The 22,236-nt window shown below is 37.3% G+C and overlaps 1 protein-coding gene across 6 annotated transcripts in view; it reads left to right on the plus strand.

Annotated features, from left to right (window-relative positions):
• CENPE (centromere protein E) overlaps window positions 1-22,236 on the plus strand; it is a 39,593-nt gene that overhangs the window by 11,395 nt on the left and 5,962 nt on the right. For 2 of the 6 annotated variants that reach the window (XM_032686900.1, XM_032686905.1), the window contains 23 exons: window positions 256-312; window positions 393-560; window positions 2,537-2,611; window positions 2,861-2,980; window positions 3,090-3,224; window positions 3,848-4,025; window positions 4,477-4,631; window positions 5,641-5,955; window positions 6,777-7,088; window positions 7,283-7,441; window positions 8,229-8,438; window positions 9,353-9,637; window positions 9,744-9,902; window positions 10,796-11,038; window positions 12,821-13,030; window positions 13,942-14,226; window positions 14,333-14,491; window positions 15,385-15,627; window positions 16,526-16,726; window positions 16,809-16,955; window positions 18,363-18,575; window positions 19,805-20,014; window positions 21,454-21,663. In XM_032686900.1, the coding sequence (XP_032542791.1) occupies window positions 256-312; window positions 393-560; window positions 2,537-2,611; window positions 2,861-2,980; window positions 3,090-3,224; window positions 3,848-4,025; window positions 4,477-4,631; window positions 5,641-5,955; window positions 6,777-7,088; window positions 7,283-7,441; window positions 8,229-8,438; window positions 9,353-9,637; window positions 9,744-9,902; window positions 10,796-11,038; window positions 12,821-13,030; window positions 13,942-14,226; window positions 14,333-14,491; window positions 15,385-15,627; window positions 16,526-16,726; window positions 16,809-16,955; window positions 18,363-18,575; window positions 19,805-20,014; window positions 21,454-21,663 (4,449 nt within the window). The remainder of the gene's footprint in view (window positions 1-255; window positions 313-392; window positions 561-2,536; window positions 2,612-2,860; window positions 2,981-3,089; window positions 3,225-3,847; window positions 4,026-4,476; window positions 4,632-5,640; window positions 5,956-6,776; window positions 7,089-7,282; window positions 7,442-8,228; window positions 8,439-9,352; window positions 9,638-9,743; window positions 9,903-10,795; window positions 11,039-12,820; window positions 13,031-13,941; window positions 14,227-14,332; window positions 14,492-15,384; window positions 15,628-16,525; window positions 16,727-16,808; window positions 16,956-18,362; window positions 18,576-19,804; window positions 20,015-21,453; window positions 21,664-22,236) is intronic. The other 4 variants (XM_032686901.1, XM_032686902.1, XM_032686903.1 and 1 more) reach the window with 4 other exon arrangements.

Here is a 22,236-nt window from a genome sequence, read left to right on the forward strand (position 1 = left end):
AGGTCAACCTTACTGTTCTGTAGGACACCAGTATTATTCTGTGTGTCTGCAGAATTATATAACTGGTTAGAAAGTAAGTCTCTTGGATATCTCTGCAAAGCTGTGGGATGGTTCTATGCTTCTATGCATCTGTGGCAAATGATCCAGTAAACTTTAGTATAGAGACAGGACTAGCTGTGAAAAGACAAACAACAAAGAATATAATACTCAACTTGATCTTGTAGATCTGTTAATTGAGAGTGATTCTTTTTCTAGACTCAAAAAGACTTTGAAGAATCTGTGCAACTCTGTGAAGCAATAGCACTTGAAAAGGTAGGTCTGTTCTGAATTTTCTAGAAATAAGACTGACATTCCAGCAACAGCTTCTAAAGTTGCCTGTGCTGCTTCTTCAGGATATTGCTGTAAATAAGGCCAGCATCCTGCAAGCTAACCTGGATAACCTAGTGTTGGAAAATGAGCAGTTGAAATTAGAAATAAATGAAATAAAGGAGAAACTGAAGGAAAAAAAAGAAATAGATGAATTTGAAGCACTGGAAAAACAAACACAAAAAGATCATGAGGTAAGGTGCATTGAAATAGATATGAATTCTCTATGCTCAAACGTTTTCTAGAGTTTATTCAGTGTACATAGACTTGGATGTTGATTCACAAACAGCTACATTCGCCAACAGAATGAATGAACCCAGGATTTAAACTGGATTTACTTGGAGTGTAAAATTCAGACAAATTTTTGGTGACTTGTATATGATTAAATGTATATTAGTGTGTATTTCGATATGTATCTATATATTATTTTTATATACGCATGATCTGAATTTCACTCTAGACTTCAGTAAGACAGTTGTTTTGCTGCTTAAATACATTTTAGACCTGTTTTGAAGTTAAAGTGTGATTGCTAAACTATATTTCACATCTTTCTTGTGCACATGTCTTGGTTTACTAGATAGCTCTGGCTTTTGGTAATCCATGGACTATGTGAGCATTAACTTTTAACATACTATTTAACTTCATCGTGAAATATTTTAAAATAATAGTGTGAATACTAATGTCTGGAAAATTGAAACGTATTTTTGTGCCAAGAAGTCAGAAAAATCATAAACTTATCTATTGGATAACTTATGATATAAGAAATGCTGATTTTCAGTTCTCTTCACCTCCTTGTGCAGTTAGTGGAGTATCTTGTTTGTCCAAATGTTTTATGCTCTGATTCTGTAACTTTAAATACATATTAATTGTATTAGGTTCTAGCTGCCTAAAGGCTAGACTGTGAAATAAATTAATGCCCAAAGAAAACCCAAAACCAGCAACCTGAGGTATTGAGACATGGATGTATTATTCTATTTCTTTCCTGGTGCCTTTGCTGGAGTTTACTTGTCCACATCAGGCTGTTCAATGTCCTCTGATCATGACACTAAGATTGACGTTTGTTACTTCCTCTTGCAGTGTTGTTTCAGGTTACAATTTAACAATATCACTGCTTATTTTCATTGTGTTCCCTACAAAGATTTATGGACCTTAAAGAAAATGGATCCATAAGATATTATAATTTATTTTGTATCTAAGATTCTTTTTAGAAGACCCTTTTTATGCTGGATTAATTGTGCTATATGCCTTAGCCAGTGTTTAACAAATCCTCAGTTACACAAAAACTTTGCATGGAAAACTGTGTCTAATACAGATGCAGTGTCCTAAAGTAGTCTCTATTACAAGAATTGCTTGTTGAATGATTCAAGTTTTATGGACCTGAATACAGTCCATAAAATGTAAGCATTTACTGATGCCCACGTAGTAGATTAATTACAGCAATACTGAAAGGTCACATACTTCACTACATACATTAGCTGAAATCCATCAGTTTATAAAAGTAAATTGCATAGGAATACTCACAGGAGAGCGCTTGTTTTAAAGCTTTTCACTGATCTTAAAATTACAGATTGGATTTTACCTATGCTTGTGACTATACAGAAGTACTTGTAGATGGCTGCTTATTGTAAAGCTTTTCTAACAAAGACCAAAAGAAAGGAGGTCTTAAATTTCAGAAGTGCCTTTCTATGTAGTCTTCTACTTGTACCTTCTTTCAGAGAATGCCACTGAATGTGTTCATGGCTTGCTTTACTTCAATTTTGGCACCTTCTCATTCCCGTTAGTGAATAGATTAAATCATAAATAACTGCACTGTGTCACAAAAAGCTGCTTAACATGACTAGAATTTGTGTCTTATCTGTACAATTTCTCCATGAATTGCTTTGATCACATCGCTCTTGCTTCTCAAGCTATTGTAGATAGCTTGAATCCTTTCTAATTACTGGGAAACTAAAAACAGAGCTTTGCATCTTATCTATCCATTTGAAAGAATATGTAGCATCTTGCTTTGTAGCTGTTTCAATAGATGTGTGTATGTATATATGGTTTGCCCACTACTACAGAAGAAAACACAAGATAGACCTTGCTTGTTTTCATGGTGTTGGCGGCTAAAAACTATTGGTGTGGGTGCTTTCTAACATCCTCTGCAATTTTGCTTCAATTTGCTCCACAGATACAACTAATGCATGAAATTACCAACTTAAAGAATCTAGTTTCAAATTCTGAAGCATACAATGAGGAACTTCAGGTGAGCCTCTCCATGCATTTTACGTGCAGTAAGAATTGTATGAAATGTTCTTGATTTTTTTTATCTTGAACTACTGTATCTGCTGTGGACATGATAGACATCATTGGGCTTTGGTTAGTCTTACCAGCTAAAAGGAGGATATGTCTAAAACCCATGAACTCTTTCTGTGTAGGTTTTTGATAAATTCTGACCTGAAAAACCAAACTGGGCACTAAAATCTTCCTTCTCTCTTTTTCCTTCAACTTTTAGGCAGAAAACAATTCCAAATCGGAACAGCTGAAAGAGAAAGACAACGAAATAAAGATATTACAGAATCTTGTGGAAGAATTACAAAAAGCAAGAGTGGAAAAAGAGATATCTTTTTCAGTGGTAAACCTCAGTTTTCTGCTGGGTTGTATTCACATTTTAACCACATTATAATGAACACATTTTCTTTATTATGTCTGAATAATTTTTTAATTCTTTGAATATTTTTCAGGGAGATTCTGATAAGCTAGTTGAGGAAATCCAGCAGCTGAATAAATCCCTCTTAGATAGTGAAGCCATAGCCTTGGATGCCAAAAAAGAATCTGCTTTTCTCAGAACTGAAAATTTGGAGCTGAAGGAGAAGATGGCAAGTACTTGTTGAACTGCATTTACAGCTGTACCAAATGCTTTTAAAGGGCCTGTTTGCTTCCAGACTAGTGAAGAAGGCAATCAGAGTAGTGGAGCACAAGCTTCACAAGAAAGCACAAGTCATTAGCTTTCTCAAAATACTCTAAGTAATGTTTTTATTATGAAATTCATGGAAAACAGCTCTTCAGGAAAGAGATAAAAAGAAAATAAAGGCTTCTGCCACAGGAGTGGGTGGTTAGTTTTAGGTTTACCAGTAGAAAGCCACAATAAAGGAGCAGTTTTTAGGGCATTACTAGAACCTAAGACTTCAAACCTCATTTTACCAGAGAACAAAAGAGAATAAGAGATGTGAACTCAAAAGTGATATGGAGCTTAGTTTGAGCTTTGAAGGAGTAAAGACAAAATAGTAGCAGCAGTTACAGCCCTGACCTCTAAGGTATGTTTTCTGAGAGGGCTGTGACAAGAATGCAGTTGTTAAATATTGGCTTATTTGGCCATATTTATCAAAGCCAAAGCTGTTCAGAGTGACAACAGAAAAATGTACCAGATGCAGTATTTAAATGGTAAGCAAGTAGACTTTTATTCTTTGTGTGACTTGTATGTTTTATTGTTTTCCTGAAGAATGAACTCTTAAATAATCACAACCAAATGCAAAAGGATGTTCAATTGTATCAAAGCCAAATAGAAGCGGGAAAAGCCAGTTACCGAAAAATGCAAGCTGACTTGCAGAGAGAGTTGCAATCTGTATTTCAAGAAAACTTAAGACTAACTTCACTCCTGGAGGGTAAAGTTCCAAAAGGTACTGTTCCAGGTGGTGCTTGTTCCCCTCACCCCATTTCCTCCCTTTTTCTTGTCTTGGGGAGGGGGGAAATAGGGAAGACTTCTGCTCTTGTTTTCCTGAATACTTGGAGATTCTGACAATATAAAAATACTGGAGTATCTGGTATGTAGTAACTGCTTTAGCATGTTCTTGAACTTTTTGGAAAACTGCAACTTACAGAATGTTTTATGTTTTGCACAAAGACAGTTAAGTTAGTGAAGGCTGTTGGGGAGAATTTAAGATAAACTGGATGCCAACCTAACAAGTGATGACCAAATTCAGACCAGGAGCTTAATTGTTGGCCACTGTATAATTGTCTAGAATTATACTTATCTGACATCCAGAATGCATTATAAATCTTCTGCTTATTTTAAAACATGATTTTCTTCTCTTGCACTCGCTTATCAATCTAAACTTGTTAATTCTCTAGATTTGCTCACTCCTATGGAGCTGGAAAAAAAGGCAGCTGACTTAAAAGGAGAACTAGAAAAAGCTTTGAAAGAGAATGCACTTCTACAAAAACAAGTAAACGAACTATCAGAATTTCAGTCTCTACCAAATACTGTGGAGATGCAGAAGAAAGAGGTAAAAAAACCCCTAACCTTTTTTTTCTTTATTTTGTATTGTACTTGACTGGTAATGTATTAACGGAGGCCTATTGGATATGAAGTTTTAAAGCCAAAAGTTGTCTTGAATCAAATAACCTGAGACTTTACAATTAAGTTTGTTAAGTTATTGTTTCTCAGGTATTTAATATTTACCTAGGAATAAGTTTAAGATCACATATTTAGTCAGAGTCTACTATGGTTTATCTGGATTTTCTAGTCCAACATTTGTGTGCCTATTTGCTGTGGTCACTATTGATAACCGAGTGTATAGATATAATAGCATTTGATCCTGGATACTATTCTAAAACTGATTTTTTTATCAGTTTGGACTAAGAGAAAATGTCAAGATCTCTTAGCAGAAATGCTGCTTGAGAAGTGAGAGATTTACCTTGCAAATTGTGGAAAATGTGTGAGCAAACTATTTGTTTCCTGGCAGGTCAAAGCTCTAGACTAAGTGTGCTGGAAATATGTTTTCAGGGGTTTGTTTGCAAACACTTTCTGGGTTTCTTTGTCCTTAAATACCTGCTACTAAGTATGTGCAATGAAAACTATTCAAGGCAAGTAATCTCACCAGCTCATTAACACTTTGCAAAAAGTTCCAAACCATCCAGTAGGTCTACTTCCACTAATCAACAAAACTTCATTAGATGGTAACAACTTCATAAACTCTGTATCATGAAGAAAGTATTGATACACCTAAATATTCAGTTTAGGAGTCCAATCTTAGCTCAGACATAGGAAAAAAGAAGTAGTAAAGAACATCTAGAGTTAGAGGAGTGATTTCCAGAATTTGGAAAGGGCTTGACTGTCTTCCCTCTCTTTTAAGGATTCCTTGCTAGACAGTTCCCTACCAACAAAGCAAAACTGTATTTTGAAATATGCTTGCCTGTACTTTATTTCCTATATCTGCATATGTACATGGGTTTTAGTAGTTATGATAAATACTGATTGAGAAAATACTATTAATATTGCTTTTCTATTGGCAGATTCTCGAAAAATGTGAGGAGTTATGTTTATTAAAATTGGAAAATGAAAAGCTGCTTTCTGAAGTAGCTGATAATGCAATTAAACTTAAACACATGACTGAAGAAATTGAAAAATCAAAAGATGATCTAGCAGATGCACAACTGAAATATATGAAGTCTGATCAAGAATATGTGGCACTTAAACAGCTCCATGAAGAAATGGAACAAAAATACATAGCTACATCAGAAAATAATGAAAAAATGAAACTCCAAATAGAATGTTTTTCTAAAGAAGCACAAGAGTCTAAAGCAACTTTGGATGAAATTAAATTAGAGGTCAGTGTCACCTTGTTCTTTTTTACAGACAGGACTTGAGAAATTAACTTATAGTATTGAAAAAAGGAAAAAAGTTTTTGGAGGAGGACTCTTAAAGCTATAAATGACAATATCACTGATTTCCTCTAGCATGAGTGGATATTACTTATTCTATGCCAAGGGTATAATGTTGAAGGATTATGCTTTTCAAGGGTCTCTATTTTGTGGGCAAATACATTTTGTATATATTGCTCCAGGTTCTCCTTCCATACTTGATCTTTTAACTCTTCTTTTCCCATTCTTAAGTTATATCTTTATTATGTAATTTTTTTTTAATGCCACTCTGACCTTCTCTATATAAAGTCATAGAAACAAAGTTTCCTCACTGGGAACTGGAGACCTTTTAGAACACAAGATATTCAAACCAAAGAGAATTGCTACAGAAATTAGGCATTAGAAAGGAAAAAAAATATTAAAGAAAACATTTAAGAAGAAAAGGGAGCCAAAGATACAAAGATACATATTTTTGACAAAGCTTTGGGCACTGGTGTGTCTGTCATATTCCAGCTATGGATTTTATAATTCCTAAAATATGCTACAATTTCATGTGTGTTGCTATGTTTTAGTAAGACTTTTGCTTCTAAGAAGAAACCACAGGAAAGTTGCATAAAAAAATGCTTATTTGATGTGGGCAAGAGTATAAGCAGTAACTTAAAGAGAAATTATGAACTTCCTATCTCTCAGCCCTTCTAAGCTCATATAAGATTCTGTGAGAACATGTACACATAATGGAGTTCTACATTACAATGAAAATGTCTGGCCTTTTCCTTTGCAAACTAAAGCTCTCGAGCAAAATGAAAGAACTGGAAGAAAAAACAGCAGAACAAAAACAACTTCTTGAGCTAAGAGAAGATTTTATTCAGACTCAGCAGAAGTTAAATGAAATGGAGCAATTAAAAGTAGAAGAAAGGATGAGTGAATTGAGACTGGAAGCTAAGGATTCAGAGATCCAGGCAGTTCTTCAGCAGCTAACTGAATGTCAGGAAGAAATAAAAACGCTAACCCAGGAAAAAGATTACCTGAAGCAAAAAGCAGAGTCTCTCCAAGCTGAGACAGACCAACTCAAAGAGGATATAAAGGACACTGTTTCAATGGTAGGAGTTTTGGCCTTATAGAAATAGACCATACATATTAAAAGGAAGAGTGTAAGAGCACTATAAACTGTGTTGAAATATTTAGGGGAGCATGGGAGCAGCAGGTTGTGTGGGATTTTTAAATCAAGGAATGCCTACTGATATTGCAAGATATTTGTATTTTCTTTGTGGATTTTCTCTCTTGTATTCTAAAGAACATCTTGGCACATGAAGAACTGAGAAATACGCAAAGTTCTCTCAAGCAATCCCAGGCCACTGTCAAGAAGTTGGAAAAATATATTTCTGAAAACGAATCTCATGTTTTGAGTGTTGAAGAGGCACTAGGAAAGACCATTAAAGAACTCGAAACACAGGTAAAACTTTATGTTTAAAAATTTAAAATAAAAATGCTTTCAATGTGTTTTCCAACAGCATGAGAACAAGCCAGTCAACCTGCTTATAGTCTCTTCTGCATGTTCTTAGAAAATTTCTAGCTCCTTGGTAGCAGGTGGGCAAGAAAACAGCATTGCTTGACCCAAGCCTTTACCAGCTGCTGATCTGTTTCTGTTGAGCTTCAAGCTCTGAAATACACTCTAATAAACTTTTGCTTAACTAGTGTGCCCCTTGGTTGTGGATTTGAGTGTTGGCATTTGATGGCAAATGGAAGATAAGTGTTACTTAAAGGGAAGGAATGAGGCTAATGATTTATAACAGTCAGTCCCACTGAGAAGTGTAATGTGATTGGCAATGGCAACTCAGTTCCCAACATATAGCAGAAAGCAATCCACTGGTTTTTGTGCCAGTACATACAGTGAGATTTTTCTTGAAGTATATTAGCTATCAGCAAGTCAATGGTTTTGTATTCAGCATTTGTGTGCTTTAGAACAGATGCAACAGTATAACAAAACAGGTTTCTTTGGCAGCTTCTTTCTCTCAGACTTTTTTTACTTAAAAATCTGGCCAATATTGCAGTAGATATTGCTAAAATGTTAGAAATTAAAATATAACAGGTGACAAAGGCCACAGACTTGGATTTGTGGCTCTTCTGGTTTGATCAGAGTGGTTTGATGTTAAAAATACTGTAGGAAAGTGAATCAAACAAAACTGTTGCGTTTAATTTTGAACTGATGGAAACAATGTCCTTGCATATTTTTTTAATAGATTTCACAAATGACAGAAGAAATGAAAATCATCAAATCAGAGAGAGATCAGCTTGCTGAGGAAAAATCAGAAAGTCACAGCTGTAGAGAAAGTGATCAGCTTCAGGAGCTAAAGGAACAAATCATTTTCCTTACACAAGAGAACCGCTCATTGCAAGAGAAGCTGGACAGTTTACATCTGAAAAAAGAAGAGGTTGGGGAAGGAACTTGGGTAATTATGCTGAGGCTGTAATGGAGAGCAAGTTGTTTAAACTTTCACCTCGGTGAAATAATTTACAAAACACATTGGAGAAAAGGGTCCTGGTCCATGACTGTACAACATTACACAAGAGGATTATTATTGTTTACTTGCAGTTTACCCCACCCATATTGGTGTATATGGACACATAGTAGTAGAATATAACTGTGAATAGAGTATTAACTCGATAGAGGCTGGTGATGTTCTGCATTGGTCTGCACAGGGTTCATATATAATTAAGTGGTTCTACAATTAAGTAGCTGAAGCTAAAAACTGCTTGTCTGGAATGGGTGGTTCTGCTTTCTAAAGCATAGCTAGAACTGACTCTTTTCCTGGCAGTGAAAGGGACATTGCAACCACCCCTTCCTGTAATTGGATGTGCTGATTGCACCTGTGTCTGTGTAGATAAGACAGAATGATAGACAGATAGACTTCAAAACAAAAAAAGTAAAGTAATGTGTATCCATTTTAATATGGAAGGGAGAGTGGACAAATTGCAAGTAAATAATTGTCCTGATGCCATTGTCAACTACTGCTGAGACTAGAAAGACAGATAAGATCTCTAGTTTTGGGAGGGGGAGGGATTTGTTGGGCATTTTTGTTTTCATCATGGTTGTTGTTCACCCCATGCTTAAATTATGACAATGAAATTCTGCTTCTGGTAACTTGTTTCAGAAGTCCTTGCTTCAAATCTTATTTTTACATGTCTCTTATTTCAAAAAACTTGAATTGCATGTTGTGTTCAGACAAATTTTATTATTCTAAGAAAACCACAAATCTCTCTAAGACAGCACCTTTATTTTACATACTGCACATGTCAAAGCTCAGGTATACTTGTCTAAAGCTATTTTCCTAAATGTGTTGACATCTATCTTTGCATAAAATAGGTACCAGAGGTCCAAGGAAAATCTCTTGAGCAAGAGTTATTTGTTCTGAGAGAAGAGCTCAGCCAGGCACAAAGGAAATTGCATGAAATGGAGGAAGCGAAGGCCAGTGAATACGAAGGAGAATCTGATAAAATGGGGAGAAGAGATTTTATTCCAAAACTGCATGACTGTCAGGAAGTGAGCACCCAGACAGAAAGAGAAGAGGATGATCTTAAAATGCAACTGGAAAATCTCCAGAACGAGAGAGACCAGCTAAGAGAAACTGTACAGGAGACAATAAGAAAGGTAATAAAAATAGTCCTGTTCCTGTAGGATAATAGCTTTAGTAAACTTCTGCCTTAGATTTTGGAAGCGTTGTTCGGGTGTTAATGTACTTCAATTGTGTCCAAAGAATTCAGAGATGGAGAAAGAGTTGCAGTGTACTCACAGATCTCTTGGACAACATCAGGAGACTATTGTGGAGCTGAAAGAAAACATTTCAGAGAAAGAAAATCAACTCTCGAAAGCGCAAGAGGCATTGAAGGAAAAAACTGATGAACTGCAGCAGAAGGTCAGAAAGAGTTTTGTCAAGTAAACTAAAAATTCCATCATGTATGGCAACCCACGTCTTCTGCAGGCTTCAGTTTGCAGAGGGTCCAGTAAATGTAAATAATGAAACTTAACTGATAGCTTTTACTTTCTTTTTTTTGCCCTGTACTGCTTCTCAATAGAATTCCATGAAAACAGAGGCAGGGAAAGGATGAGCAAATGCAGTTTGACCTGCAACCTACCACCCTTATTTATAACTAAATATGTCTTAGTGCTGAATGACAGAATATTTTTTGCCATCAGTACTGCACTTTGAACCTCAATGCGTTTTCCCAGTCTTAAATTTTTTAAAATTTTAATAATGTATTTTAGCTATGTAACCCCGAAGAGCCTTGAGCAACTTTAAGGCAGTTTAGCTTATGCTTTACTTGTTGCACTATTAGAAATTTCCTATCTCCTTGTTATTTCACGTCTTAAGCTTTTAGGCTTTTAGGGTTCATTCTTACACGTGGTAATGTCTTCCATCTGGTGTGGATACAGCAATGGAGACATTTTTATGGAACTAGAAGGGCCTGTAGGTTTTTCCACGTTCACTTTTGACTCTCAATGAGACAGAAGCACTGAAATTTTGTTGACTTTTAAGAAAACTGTTATATTGGTTTTGCTTGTTATAGCAAGAAGCTAATGGACATGTCTTCTGTATGATAATCCTGTTATAACAACCCATATGTGCAAATAACGCTTATGAAATATGATTGAATAACATTCTCCTCAGATCAGAACCTGATTAGTGGGACAAGAAGATTTAGGAACTTGGAATGTTACTGGTTGGTTTTTCTCCAAACTATCAAATTAATTCTACCCACACTACAGATGATTAGAAATATTAATACTGGGTTTGACTTGTTCTTTCAGCTCACTGAAGTAACTGAAAGGCTGACTCATGTCTCATCTGAATATGGCAAGCTACTGGCAGAAAAAGAACAAATTGAAAGGGCAATGAATGAGCAAGTTTGTCAACAGCTTGAGAAAATCACTGTACTTAGTAAGGAGAAAGATGAGCTGCAACAAATGGTGGAGACTTGTAAAGAAAGGGAAGAACATTTGTTAAAGGTCCAGAGACAGTCAGAGATTTTGGAGGACAGCCTTACAAGCAAGGTGAAGGGGTTTGGGGTTTAGTAGCTACTTTGTCTTCTGATGTTTTATTACTGACATGCTGAACTTTTGATCAACACAAAGCCAGTTTAAATTTTAGTTCCCAGCATGTTATTTTTATGCTTGCTAAACAATCAGGAACATGGGCAAAGAATTTTGTACAAGTTTCTCTACTGATATTTAGAAATAGCATCCTTAACTTTTCTCAGCTCTGTAACCGGTTGGGTTTGTCAGTGCTTTGGAACAAATGCCAATTTATCAAATGTGTCAGTTTTATTATAACGATCAGTAACTGGACATGTATTTTGATTTTAAAAGGTACTGTGTAGACAGCATGTACCTAAGTGGGTTTGGAATCTTTAGTCCTTTGCAACCTTTCTGAATAACAGACTTGGTTTTGGAGCTTTTCTTATTTGGTTGTAGTGGTTTGTCATGGTTTGAGATCCCCAAAATCTAATTCCCTAGCTCCATTCCCCCTCCCACATCTCAACCCAGTGTGAGATGGGTTTTTTCCAGACAAACTCACCAGACTCAAAATGGGGAAAAGGGAATATATTACAATGACTGTACAAATAAATACTGCAATACTTTATATACAACCTTAGCTATCTCTACCATGACATAAGTATTTACAATGGATCAAATCTCTTCTCCCTTCCAAATAAAAGTCCAGGGGGGAGAAGAAAAAAAGATCCCTTCTAGTCTCTGAGCAGCAGTATCTTCTAAGGCAGCAGGTTCTCTGTGTCTTCCATGCAGCAGTTGGAGCTGGATCTCTGCCAGCACATATGAGGGAGGCGTCCAAGCCCCTCTCGGCCCCTCGACGCAGGCGAAGGGTCTTCTGTGGGCTACGTTCACCCCAGACAAAGGTCGTTCCACCACGGTCATACCACAAAGCACAGGGGGTCTTCGTGATGGTCTGGTGTCTTCAGGGGACTCGAGCCCCTTGCAGAGCTTCTGTGCTCTGCCTCAAGATGGCTGCGAGCTTCTTTGTAGCTTGCAGCAAGGGAGGGCCCTAAGGTCAACCTCCTACACACCATCCTGGCTGAACTCTCAGGACAACCGAGCTTCTTAGCCTCCTTTACTCCATTTAGGACTTCTAATCAGTAAGAGTCCACCCCCTCCATTTTGGAGGGATCTCAAAGAAAGTTTAGGGGAGTTTTGCAGTTCTTATCCCCAAACCTTCTCTCTGTAGAACTTAGTTCTGTTTTCTGCTGCTGTTCTTTCTCTCTCAGCTTGCAGAAGTTCTGTCTGCTTTGCTACATGTTTGTTTGCTGCTCTCTTATCTTTTTGGCTCCGTGCCGACGCTTTTTCTCCAGTCAGCGCTGGTCTGCCGCTGCTTTCAGTACCTCTTCTGCCGCTCAGAGTGGGGAAGGATCTCCTAGCTTATAGCTACAGACACATAGTCCAGCTTAACACTGTTCCAAGTCTCTGTAGCCCCCCACTGGGGGCTGGGGGAGCCAGCCCGCAGTGGGGGGCTACAGAGACTTGGAACTTTCTCCTCGTGGCTCCTACAACGTGGCTACCTCTTCTACCACCAAACTACAACAACTTTCTCTTCTGTTCTGCTTGTGGTATGTTTATATTTCGCAGGAGCGCAGATTGGTTCAAATCTCAAGTGTCACCACCCCCTGGGGGTTACCACTTTCTTAGCTTCAGGGAGAAAGCCTGGTTCAAACCACTACAACGTTCAACGTTAAAAATACTGTAGGAAAGCGAATCAAACAAAACTGTTGCGTTTAATTTTGAACTGATGGAAACACTGTCCTTGCATATTTTTTTTTATAGATCTCACAAATGACAGAAGAAATGAAAATCATCAAATCAGAGAGAGATCAGCTTGCTGAGGAAAAATCAGAAAGTCACAGCTGTAGAGAAAGTGATCAGCTTCAGGAGCTAAAGGAACAAATCATTTTCCTTACACAAGAGAACCGCTCATTGCAAGAGAAGCTGGACAGTTTACATCTGAAAAAAGAAGAGGTTGGGGAAGGAACTTGGGTAATTATGCTGAGGCTGTAATGGAGAGCAAGTTGTTTAAACTTTCACCTCGGTGAAATAATTTACAAAACACATTGGAGAAAAGGGTCCTGGTCCATGACTGTACAACATTACACAAGAGGTTTATTATTGTTTACTTGCAGTTTACCCCACCCATATTGGTGTATATGGACACATAGTAGTAGAATATGACTGAGAACAGAGTATTAACTCGATAGAGGCTGGTGATGTTCTGCATTGGTCTGCACAGGGTTCATATATAATTAAGTGATGCTACAATTAAGTATCTGAAGCTAAAACTGCTTGTCTGGAATGGGTGGTTCTGCTTTCTAAAGCATAGCTAGAACTGACTCTTTTCCTGGCAGTGAAAGGGACATTGCAACCACCCCTTCCTGTAATTGGATGTGCTGATTGCACCTGTGTCTGTGTAGATAAGACAGAATGATAGACAGATAGACTTCAAAACAAAAAAAAGTAAAGTAATGTGTATCCATTTTAATATGTAAGGGAGAGTGGACAAATTGCAAGTAAATAATTGTCCTGATGCCATTGTCAACTACTGCTGAGACTAGAAAGACAGATAAGATCTCTAGTTTTGGGAGGGGGAGGGATTTGTTGGGCATTTTTGTTTTCATCATTGTTGTTCACCCATGCTTAAATTATGACAATGAAATTCTGCTTCTGGTAACTTGTTTCAGAAGTCCTTGCTTCAAATCTTATTTTTACATGTCTCTTATTTCAAAAAACTTGAATTGCATGTTGTGTTCAGACAAATTTTATTATTCTAAGAAAGCCACAAATCTCTCTAAGACAGCACCTTTATTTTACATACTGCACATGTCAAAGCTCAGGTATACTTCTGTTAAAGCTATTTTCCTAAATGTGTTGACATCTATCTTTGCATAAAATAGGTACCAGAGGTCCAAGGAAAATCTCTTGAGCAAGAGTTATTTGTTCTGAGAGAAGAGCTCAGCCAGGCACAAAGGAAATTGCATGAAATGGAGGAAGCGAAGGCCAGTGAATACGAAGGAGAATCTGATAAAATGGGGAGAAGAGATTTTATTCCAAAACTGCATGACTGTCAGGAAGTGAGCACCCAGACAGAAAGAGAAGAGGATGATCTTAAAATGCAACTGGAAAATCTCCAGAACGAGAGAGACCAGCTAAGAGAAACTGTACAGGAGACAATAAGAAAGGTAATAAAAATAGTCCTGTTCCTGTAGGATAATAGCTTTAGTAAACTTCTGCCTTAGATTTTGGAAGCGTTGTTCGGGTGTTAATGTACTTCAATTGTGTCCAAAGAATTCAGAGATGGAGAAAGAGTTGCAGTGTACTCACAGATCTCTTGGACAACATCAGGAGACTATTGTGGAGCTGAAAGAAAACATTTCAGAGAAAGAAAATCAACTCTCGAAAGCGCAAGAGGCATTGAAGGAAAAAACTGATGAACTGCAGCAGAAGGTCAGAAAGAGTTTTGTCAAGTAAATTAAAAATTCCATCATGTATGGCAACCCACGTCTTCTGCAGGCTTCAGTTTGCAGAGGGTCCAGTAAATGTAAATAATGAAACTTAACTGATAGCTTTTACTTTCTTTTTTTTGCCCTGTACTGCTTCTCAATAGAATTCCATGAAAACAGAGGCAGGGAAAGGATGAGCAAATGCAGTTTGACCTGCAACCTACCACCCTTATTTATAACTAAATATGTCTTAGTGCTGAATGACAGAATATTTTTTGCCATCAGTACTGCACTTTGAACCTCAATGCGTTTTCCCAGTCTTAAATTTTTTAAAATTTTAATAATGTATTTTAACTATGTAGCCCCAAAGAGCCTTGAGCAACTTTAAGGCAGTTTAGCTTATGCTTTACTTGTTGCACTATTAGAAATTTCCTATCTCCTTGTTATTTCACGTCTTAAGCTTTTAGGCTTTTAGGGTTCATTCTTACACGTGGTAATGTCTTCCATCTGGTGTGGAGACAGCAATGGAGACATTTTTATGGAACTAGAAGGGCCTGTAGGTTTTTCCACGTTCACTTTTGACTCTCAATGAGACAGAAGCACTGAAATTTTGTTGACTTTTAAGAAAACTGTTATATTGGTTTTGCTTATTATAGCAGGAAACTAATGGACATGTCTTCTGTATGATAATCCTGTTATAACAACCCATATGTGCAAATAACGCTTATGAAATATGATTGAATAACATTCTCCTCAGATCAGAACCTGATTAGTGGGACAAGAAGATTTAGGAACTTGGAATGTTACTGGTTGCTTTTTTTCCAAACTACCAAGTTAATTCTACCCACACTACAGATGATTAGAAATATTAATACTGGGTTTGACTTTTTCTTTCAGCTCACTGAAGTAACTGAAAGGCTGACTCATGTCTCATCTGAATATGGCAAGCTACTGGCAGAAAAAGAACAAATTGAAAGGACAATGAATGAGCAAGTTTGTCAACAGCTTGAGAAAATCACTGTACTTAGTAAGGAGAAAGATGAGCTGCAACAAATGGTGGAGACTTGTAAAGAAAGAGAAGAACATTTGTTAAAGGTCCAGAGACGGTCAGAGATTTTGGAGGACAGCCTTACAAGCAAGGTGAAGGGGTTTGGGGTTTAGTAGCTACTTTGTCTTCTGATGTTTTATTACTGACGTGCTAAACTTTTGATCAGCACAAAGACAGTTTAAATTTTAGTTCCCAGCATGTTATTTTTATGCTTGCTAAACAATCATGAACATGGGCAAAGAATTTTGTACAAGTTTCTCTACTGATATTTAGAAATAGCATCCTTAACTTTTCTCAGCTTTGTAACCAGTTGGGTTTGTCAGTGCTTTGGAACAAATGCCAATTTATCAAATGTGTCAGTTTTATTATAACGATCAGTAACTGGACATGTATTTTGATTTTAAAAGGTACTGTGTAGACAGCATGTACCTAAGCGGGTTTGGAATCCTTAATGCTTTGCACACTTTCTATATAACAGATAAAGTTTGAGAGTCTTGCACTCAGCTCTTGCCAATTCAGTCTTTTTTCAGTCTTCACTCCTTAGACTTTAACCTGTCAAACTGTTCCTTTGTTGATCAAAAAGTATGATTGAGGATTGCTTCAGATTAGGAAATGTCACTGTTCATTAGAGCAAATATAAAGACAAATCCAATGTCCATCTTTTATGCTTATCTTCTATTTATTTTAATTTTCTTGTGATATGGACATATATTGACTGCCTTTTCATTTACTTTCTTGCTTTACAGAACACTAAAGCTGACCAAGAGTTCTCTGGGTGTCAGGCTACTCCTTTTCTTTAGAATTTCTTTTTCTGAGTTATTAGAACAGCAAAATTATTTTTAAACTTCTCTCACTGTTAATGTGAATTTTAGTTGTTGGAAATTGTGTTCTTTGTATTTGACAAAACTGATCTGAGTACTTCATAGCGGAGTATTCAGACCATGGCTATCAAATTGCAATTTCTTTCTTTTTCTCCACTATTTATTGTAGATTCAACAGTTAACTGACACACTAAATAGTGTATCATGTGAAAAAGACCAGTTATTAGCTGAAAGAACTAGTCACTCTTTCCAACTTAGAGAACAAATTGCATCAGTTAATCAAGAAAAAGATGAGCTACAAAAACTTCTTCAGGACGTCAGGACTGAGCGGGACCAGCTCAAGACAGAATTGCAAAGAGATTGTGAGATGGTGGGTGTTGCAATTTGCATATCTAAGTTACTCATAAATTCTCTTCTTGAATGGTACTTAAATATGTCTGTCTTTATTTTAGTGTGTTGAAACAAATGCAAAACTGGAACGTGCTTTAGACCAACTGAAGCAGAGAAACCTGAATGATATGTCCATTCAGGTAAACCCAGTGGTTATTGCAGAGCAGGTGGCTGATGACAGCCTGAAGGAAAAAAGCTTGAACATTAAGGTAAACTTATTTCTCTGATTCTTCTAAGGCTACATGTAAAATCTTAGTGCCACTTGTCCTGGAGCATAAACCTCTTGTATTAGGTATAAAATGGTTTGCATATCTTGCTAAGCTGCAAACCATGGGATCAGTTGATTTGCTGTTGCTGTTCAGTGATTGCACATCTTGTCTCAACTGAAAAGTTCAATTTAATGTTCACAGAACATCTTACTTGCTTTCATTACTGTCCAGTAACCCCAATTTTTTGCAAAATCCCCCCAAATGCTCCCTTCCATTACTCCCCATCAAATAATAAATTGGCTTCAAATAAATTAATTCCTGTAAATCCTCAGACCTTTTGTTGGTTTACTATCCTGAGTGCACACTTTCACACAGATATGAGAAGTACTATTAACCTACTGAAAGCCAAAATAAACCAGAATTTATGAATTTTAAAGTACGGTAGTATTGTACTGCAGACTGTATGTCTGTGCAGCAGAATCTGGCATCATTCTGTATGTGCTAGAGGAGCCCTGAGTGCTGCTTCAGTTAACGACAAAAGTGGTAAAGAACCAAATTGCAAAAATCAATCACATGTAGCTTTCTCCATCTCTATCCTACATCAGCAGTAGGGAGCTAATAATGAGGGAAGTAATACCAATTGATCCCTTTTAACGGCACTCTTCCCTTTGACTTCTGTAATAGGTAGAATCTTGTGTACCTCCTTCTTGTACAGTTTTGTTAAGAATCTAGTACTTACTCTTGTTGGATGCAGAGCATATGTCAGTTCCAGTGTTTTTGCTGTGGGGTAAAAGAGTTAAAACTGGTGAATCCTGGTTCTTTCAATTAACAACGAACGATGGAGAGAGTATTCCAAAGGAGTTTTATGCTTTAAAATATATAATGTAGCTTGAGAGGCGATACTTTAGTTGCCCTTTACTGGGGAGTACCTTCAAGCCTGTTGCATTCCTCATCCTGCTCACTGCTTGATCACACCTTTCTTTTTATGGCAAAGTGCTAGGAACAATTTTATGATCTCTTTCCTTTGAGAAAGGACCAAGTAAATAATGTGGGAGCCCACCCTGAGGCCAGCTGACAAACTTGTGAACAGGCAACAATTTTTTTGAGGCCTGATCTACAAGTCTGGATGTGGCTGGGCAATCTAAACCATGAAAATAATTTGAGTTTGTGAAATGACTTGCTGGGAGACTAAGAAATTTTCTGCTTTTGTCCCTAGCCTAGTGTTTTTATCTTATCCCTGTGGCAAGTCAAAACTGAAGTCTTAGTCCTATTAACTTTTCTGTTGTAAAACCAATGCATACTGTAGAGGTTAGTTCTGGAGTCTCGTCGTTTATTTTAAGCTTCTGTTTATGGCTAATCACACTTTCCCTTGTTGTTAATGAATTAATTTGTTTCACTTGCATTTAGGAGCTTCTTGAGAAATTTTCAAATATGGGGAAGAGGTGTGAATGCCTCTCTACAGTGTCTCTTAAGCTGAAGAGTGAACTGAATAGTCAGAAAGCGCTGATAGCTGTGATACTGCCTCAGCTTTCCTTGGTACAGAGTAAACAAGTCAAAAGACTTCAAACTGAAAATGAGAAACTAAACGGTCATCTCCAGAGTTTATTGAACAAACTGAAGGTACCAAGATGTGGATGCTTCATATTGCTTGAGTTTGGTTCTTTTTTTTTAATAAGTTCTCAGTATTGACAGCTAGGATTTTATGTACTATAGCTTTGATTTTTGGGAATCCATATATTATAGAAAATAAGCTGATAGGAGTAAATGCTTTACAATCTTAGACAACTGGAACTGCGTAGTTATGTTAATCAGTCTTAATTTTTGACTGTAGTTCAGCTGCTTTGCACAGTATTATTTCATTAATATTATTCCATTTTAATTAGGAATTGAAATTTTTTTCTGTACTCCATAAATCAAATTGTAGATGACTTATAGTGTGTTTCTTTGTGGGAGAAAGAGATGTGCAAGTTGCATTGGAGATGCACGTTTACTCTGCAAAACTAGCCAAGTAGTTTGATTTTATAGTCTTGCAGACCTTCCCCAAATTGGAATCAGTTTCTTCATTGAACTATAATTATCAGAAAAAAGTTAAGGTAAATTGGGAGAGTATTCCTGTTATCATATGCAGAAGTACCATAAATGATAATGTTTTTTCTATTTCTTTATTTACCATGAAATATTAAGGGTTGGGGTTTTGTTGGTTGGGGGGAGGGAAACATGGATGGGCCTGGGGAGAGAGGGCAAGGTTCATGTCTAGTTTACAAAAAACACTGCACATAATCTTGAGAGTCAGTCATGTCTATAGATATCCATTAACTAAGCAGCTGAACTAATAATCCAAATAGCCTTATTTTATAACTTCAAGTAGGGGTTTTAGGTTTGATTTTTTTTTCTTTTTTTTCCCCATAGATGGCTTTTATGGTTAAAGATGTTTAAGACATTAAACTAGTAATCTCAACTAGAACAAAAGTTTTAAATCATCACACTGATATTATTCTCATAGATCATCTGCACCTTTCATAACTCTAAGAGGAAATAAATATTCCAAAAATTAGTTTGCTTTTCAAAGTTGAGATTCATGGAAGGCTGTCTGGAGCTTTTTAGACTTTTTGGCCTTTTTAGGAGTCTACGAGATGTGGTATACTTGCAAAATGCTGTCTTGACTAAAAGTCTTATATGCCATTGCTATAAAACACATGAACCTAATTTTCTTAGTCATTTGTTAATTTTTCTGGACACCTGCAGGCTTGGAGAGTAAATAGAATAAATTGTAAAATATGGAATTTTAGCTGGATGCAGGGTACTGTTTTAAAGCATGCTCACTGATACATCCTGTGCTTCTACAACAGTTTATGTTCAGTCGTGTTTGCACAAAGAAAAGAGACTATCATACTGCTGTTAACAAGTATAAAATGGAATTGCTTGAGGAAAAGAGAAGACAAGATCATCTGCAAGCCGAGATTCAGTATCTCAGGAAGATTCATTTGAACCAGAATGAAATACCGTCTCAAGAATTAAACATCAGTGAAGGGCTGCAGAGTTTCCACTTGGATGCAGAGGTAATATTTGAAAAAAATTCAGATATTAAAGACTTCATCTTTCAAGGCGTGGGGTGATGTGGTGGTGCTCATCTAATGGCATTAGGTTTATCTGGTTGATGATTTAGATGAGGGGATTGAGTCCATCATCAGCAAATTTGCAGATGACACTAAGCTGGGGGGGAGTGTTGATCAGCTGGAAGGCAGGAGGGCTCTGCAGAGGGACCTGGATACGTTGGAGAATTGGGCTGATTCCAACAGGATGAGGTTCAACAAGACCAAGTGCCGGGTCCTGCACTTTGGCCACAACAACCCCCTGCAGCGCTACAGGCTGGGGACAGAGTGGCTGGAGAGCGACCAGGCAGAAAGGGACCTGGGAGTTTGGATTGACAAGAAGCTGAACATGAGCCAACAGTGTGCCCAGGTGGCCAAGAAGGCCAATGGCATCCTGGCCTGTATCAGGAACAGTGTGGCCAGCAGGTCCAAGGAAGTGATTCTTCCCCTGGACTCAGTGCTGGTGAGGCCACACCTGGAGTGCTGTGTCCAGTTCTGGGCCCCTCAGTTCAGGAAGGATATTAAGGTGCTGGAGCAGGTCCAGAGGAGGGCAACTAGGCTGGTGAAGGGACTCGAGCACAAGTCCTATGAGGAGAGGCTGAGGGAGCTGGAGTTGTTCAACCTGGAGAAGAGGAGGCTCATGGGAGACCTCATCACTCTCTACAACTCCCTGACAGGAGGTTGTAGCCAGGTGGGGGTTGGTCTCTTTTCCCAGGCAACTATCAGCAAGACAAGAGGGCATGGTCTCAAGTTGTGCCAGGGGAGGTTTAGGTTAGATATTAGAAAGAATTTCTTTACAGAGAGGGTGGTCATACATTGGAATGGGCTGCCCAGGGAAGTAGTGGATTCTCCGTCCCTGGAGATTTTTAAAAAGGGACTGGATGTGGCACTTAGTGCCATGGTCTAGTAACCACGGTGGTGTTGGATCAAGGGTTGGACTTGATGATCTCGGAGGTCCCTTCCAACCCAGCTGATTCTATGATTCTATGATCTGTTAAGACTTCACTTAAGGAGGATGAAGGAATTGTGTTAGTATTTTTTTTATGCTACTAGTTCTATAATGTGAAGATTCCATTTTGTAAAGTGGCTGAAAATAAAATTAATAGGTTAGAAAATAGTGGGAATGTTATTTACTTATTTGCCCTGTAAAATACATACTGCCTAGTACCAAGATGACTTTTAAAACAATGAAATCAACTTTTACTTTTTCCCCTTCCCACCTGCCCCAACAATGCAGATTGTCTTCTCATTTTCCCAGTAGGGTGTAATGTATAGCAAAACTCATTTTATATGATAAATAGGTGCTAAAACAGATTTCCTGCTGTATTGATAGCTAAGAGGACAGAATGTATATTTAGACATATGGTTATCAAAGTGATATTTAAATTTTAATTCCCTTTTTTAAGAGCATTCTCAAAGATGTATCAGAAATGGAAAGTGAACTTCTCTGTATAGAGGCAGAGTTACAGCAGCAAGAAAGTGCTAGAAAAGAAACAGTACAGTTCTGGGAAGCTTGTTCAGGAACTCACTGTAATGCAGAGGAACTGGAAGAAGAGTTAAAGAAAGATACTGAAAGGCTTTTGCAAGTCATTAACTTCTGGACTCCTAAAGTAAAGGTAAAATTAAATGTTATAGAATCAGAAATGTATTTGGTATAAGTAGTCTGTAAATGCCTAATCTGATTGAAAACAAAACACACAAAGGCTCTTGAATGATTATTCATTTATTATCAGCACTTACTATACTCTTACTTTACTATAAAAATCTTCTAACTACTCTTACATCTTAGAGATTTCCTCATGCATCCAAACTTGGAAACTTGCTTTCTGGTCGTCTTAATCTGAATTCTGGAAACTGTAGGTTCAAAATCGTTATATAGCTTTGCTTGCCAAACTTCATCAAAACTACTTTAGCCATTTTTAAAACTCAGTTGTAATTCATATTACACTTTTCTAATTTCAAAAAGTCAAGTTGTTCTAGAGACAGTGCAGCCTTCCTTTCTCTTTTCTTTCTTTTTACTTCTTGCCCTCTTTGGAAAATAAGACAGCATTTCTCAGGGTTAAGTGCATCATGAGCGGATTTCATGAGATTTCATCTTCCTGATTAAATGTTAAGTTTAGCCTATTTTAAAAAGTTTCTTCTGTAGAATCAATAGACAGTCTTGACTTCATCAGGATTTCCCAGTGTTG

This window comes from Chiroxiphia lanceolata, chromosome 4, assembly GCF_009829145.1.
Source record: "Chiroxiphia lanceolata isolate bChiLan1 chromosome 4, bChiLan1.pri, whole genome shotgun sequence".
NCBI classification, from domain to species: Eukaryota; Metazoa; Chordata; class Aves; order Passeriformes; family Pipridae; genus Chiroxiphia; species Chiroxiphia lanceolata.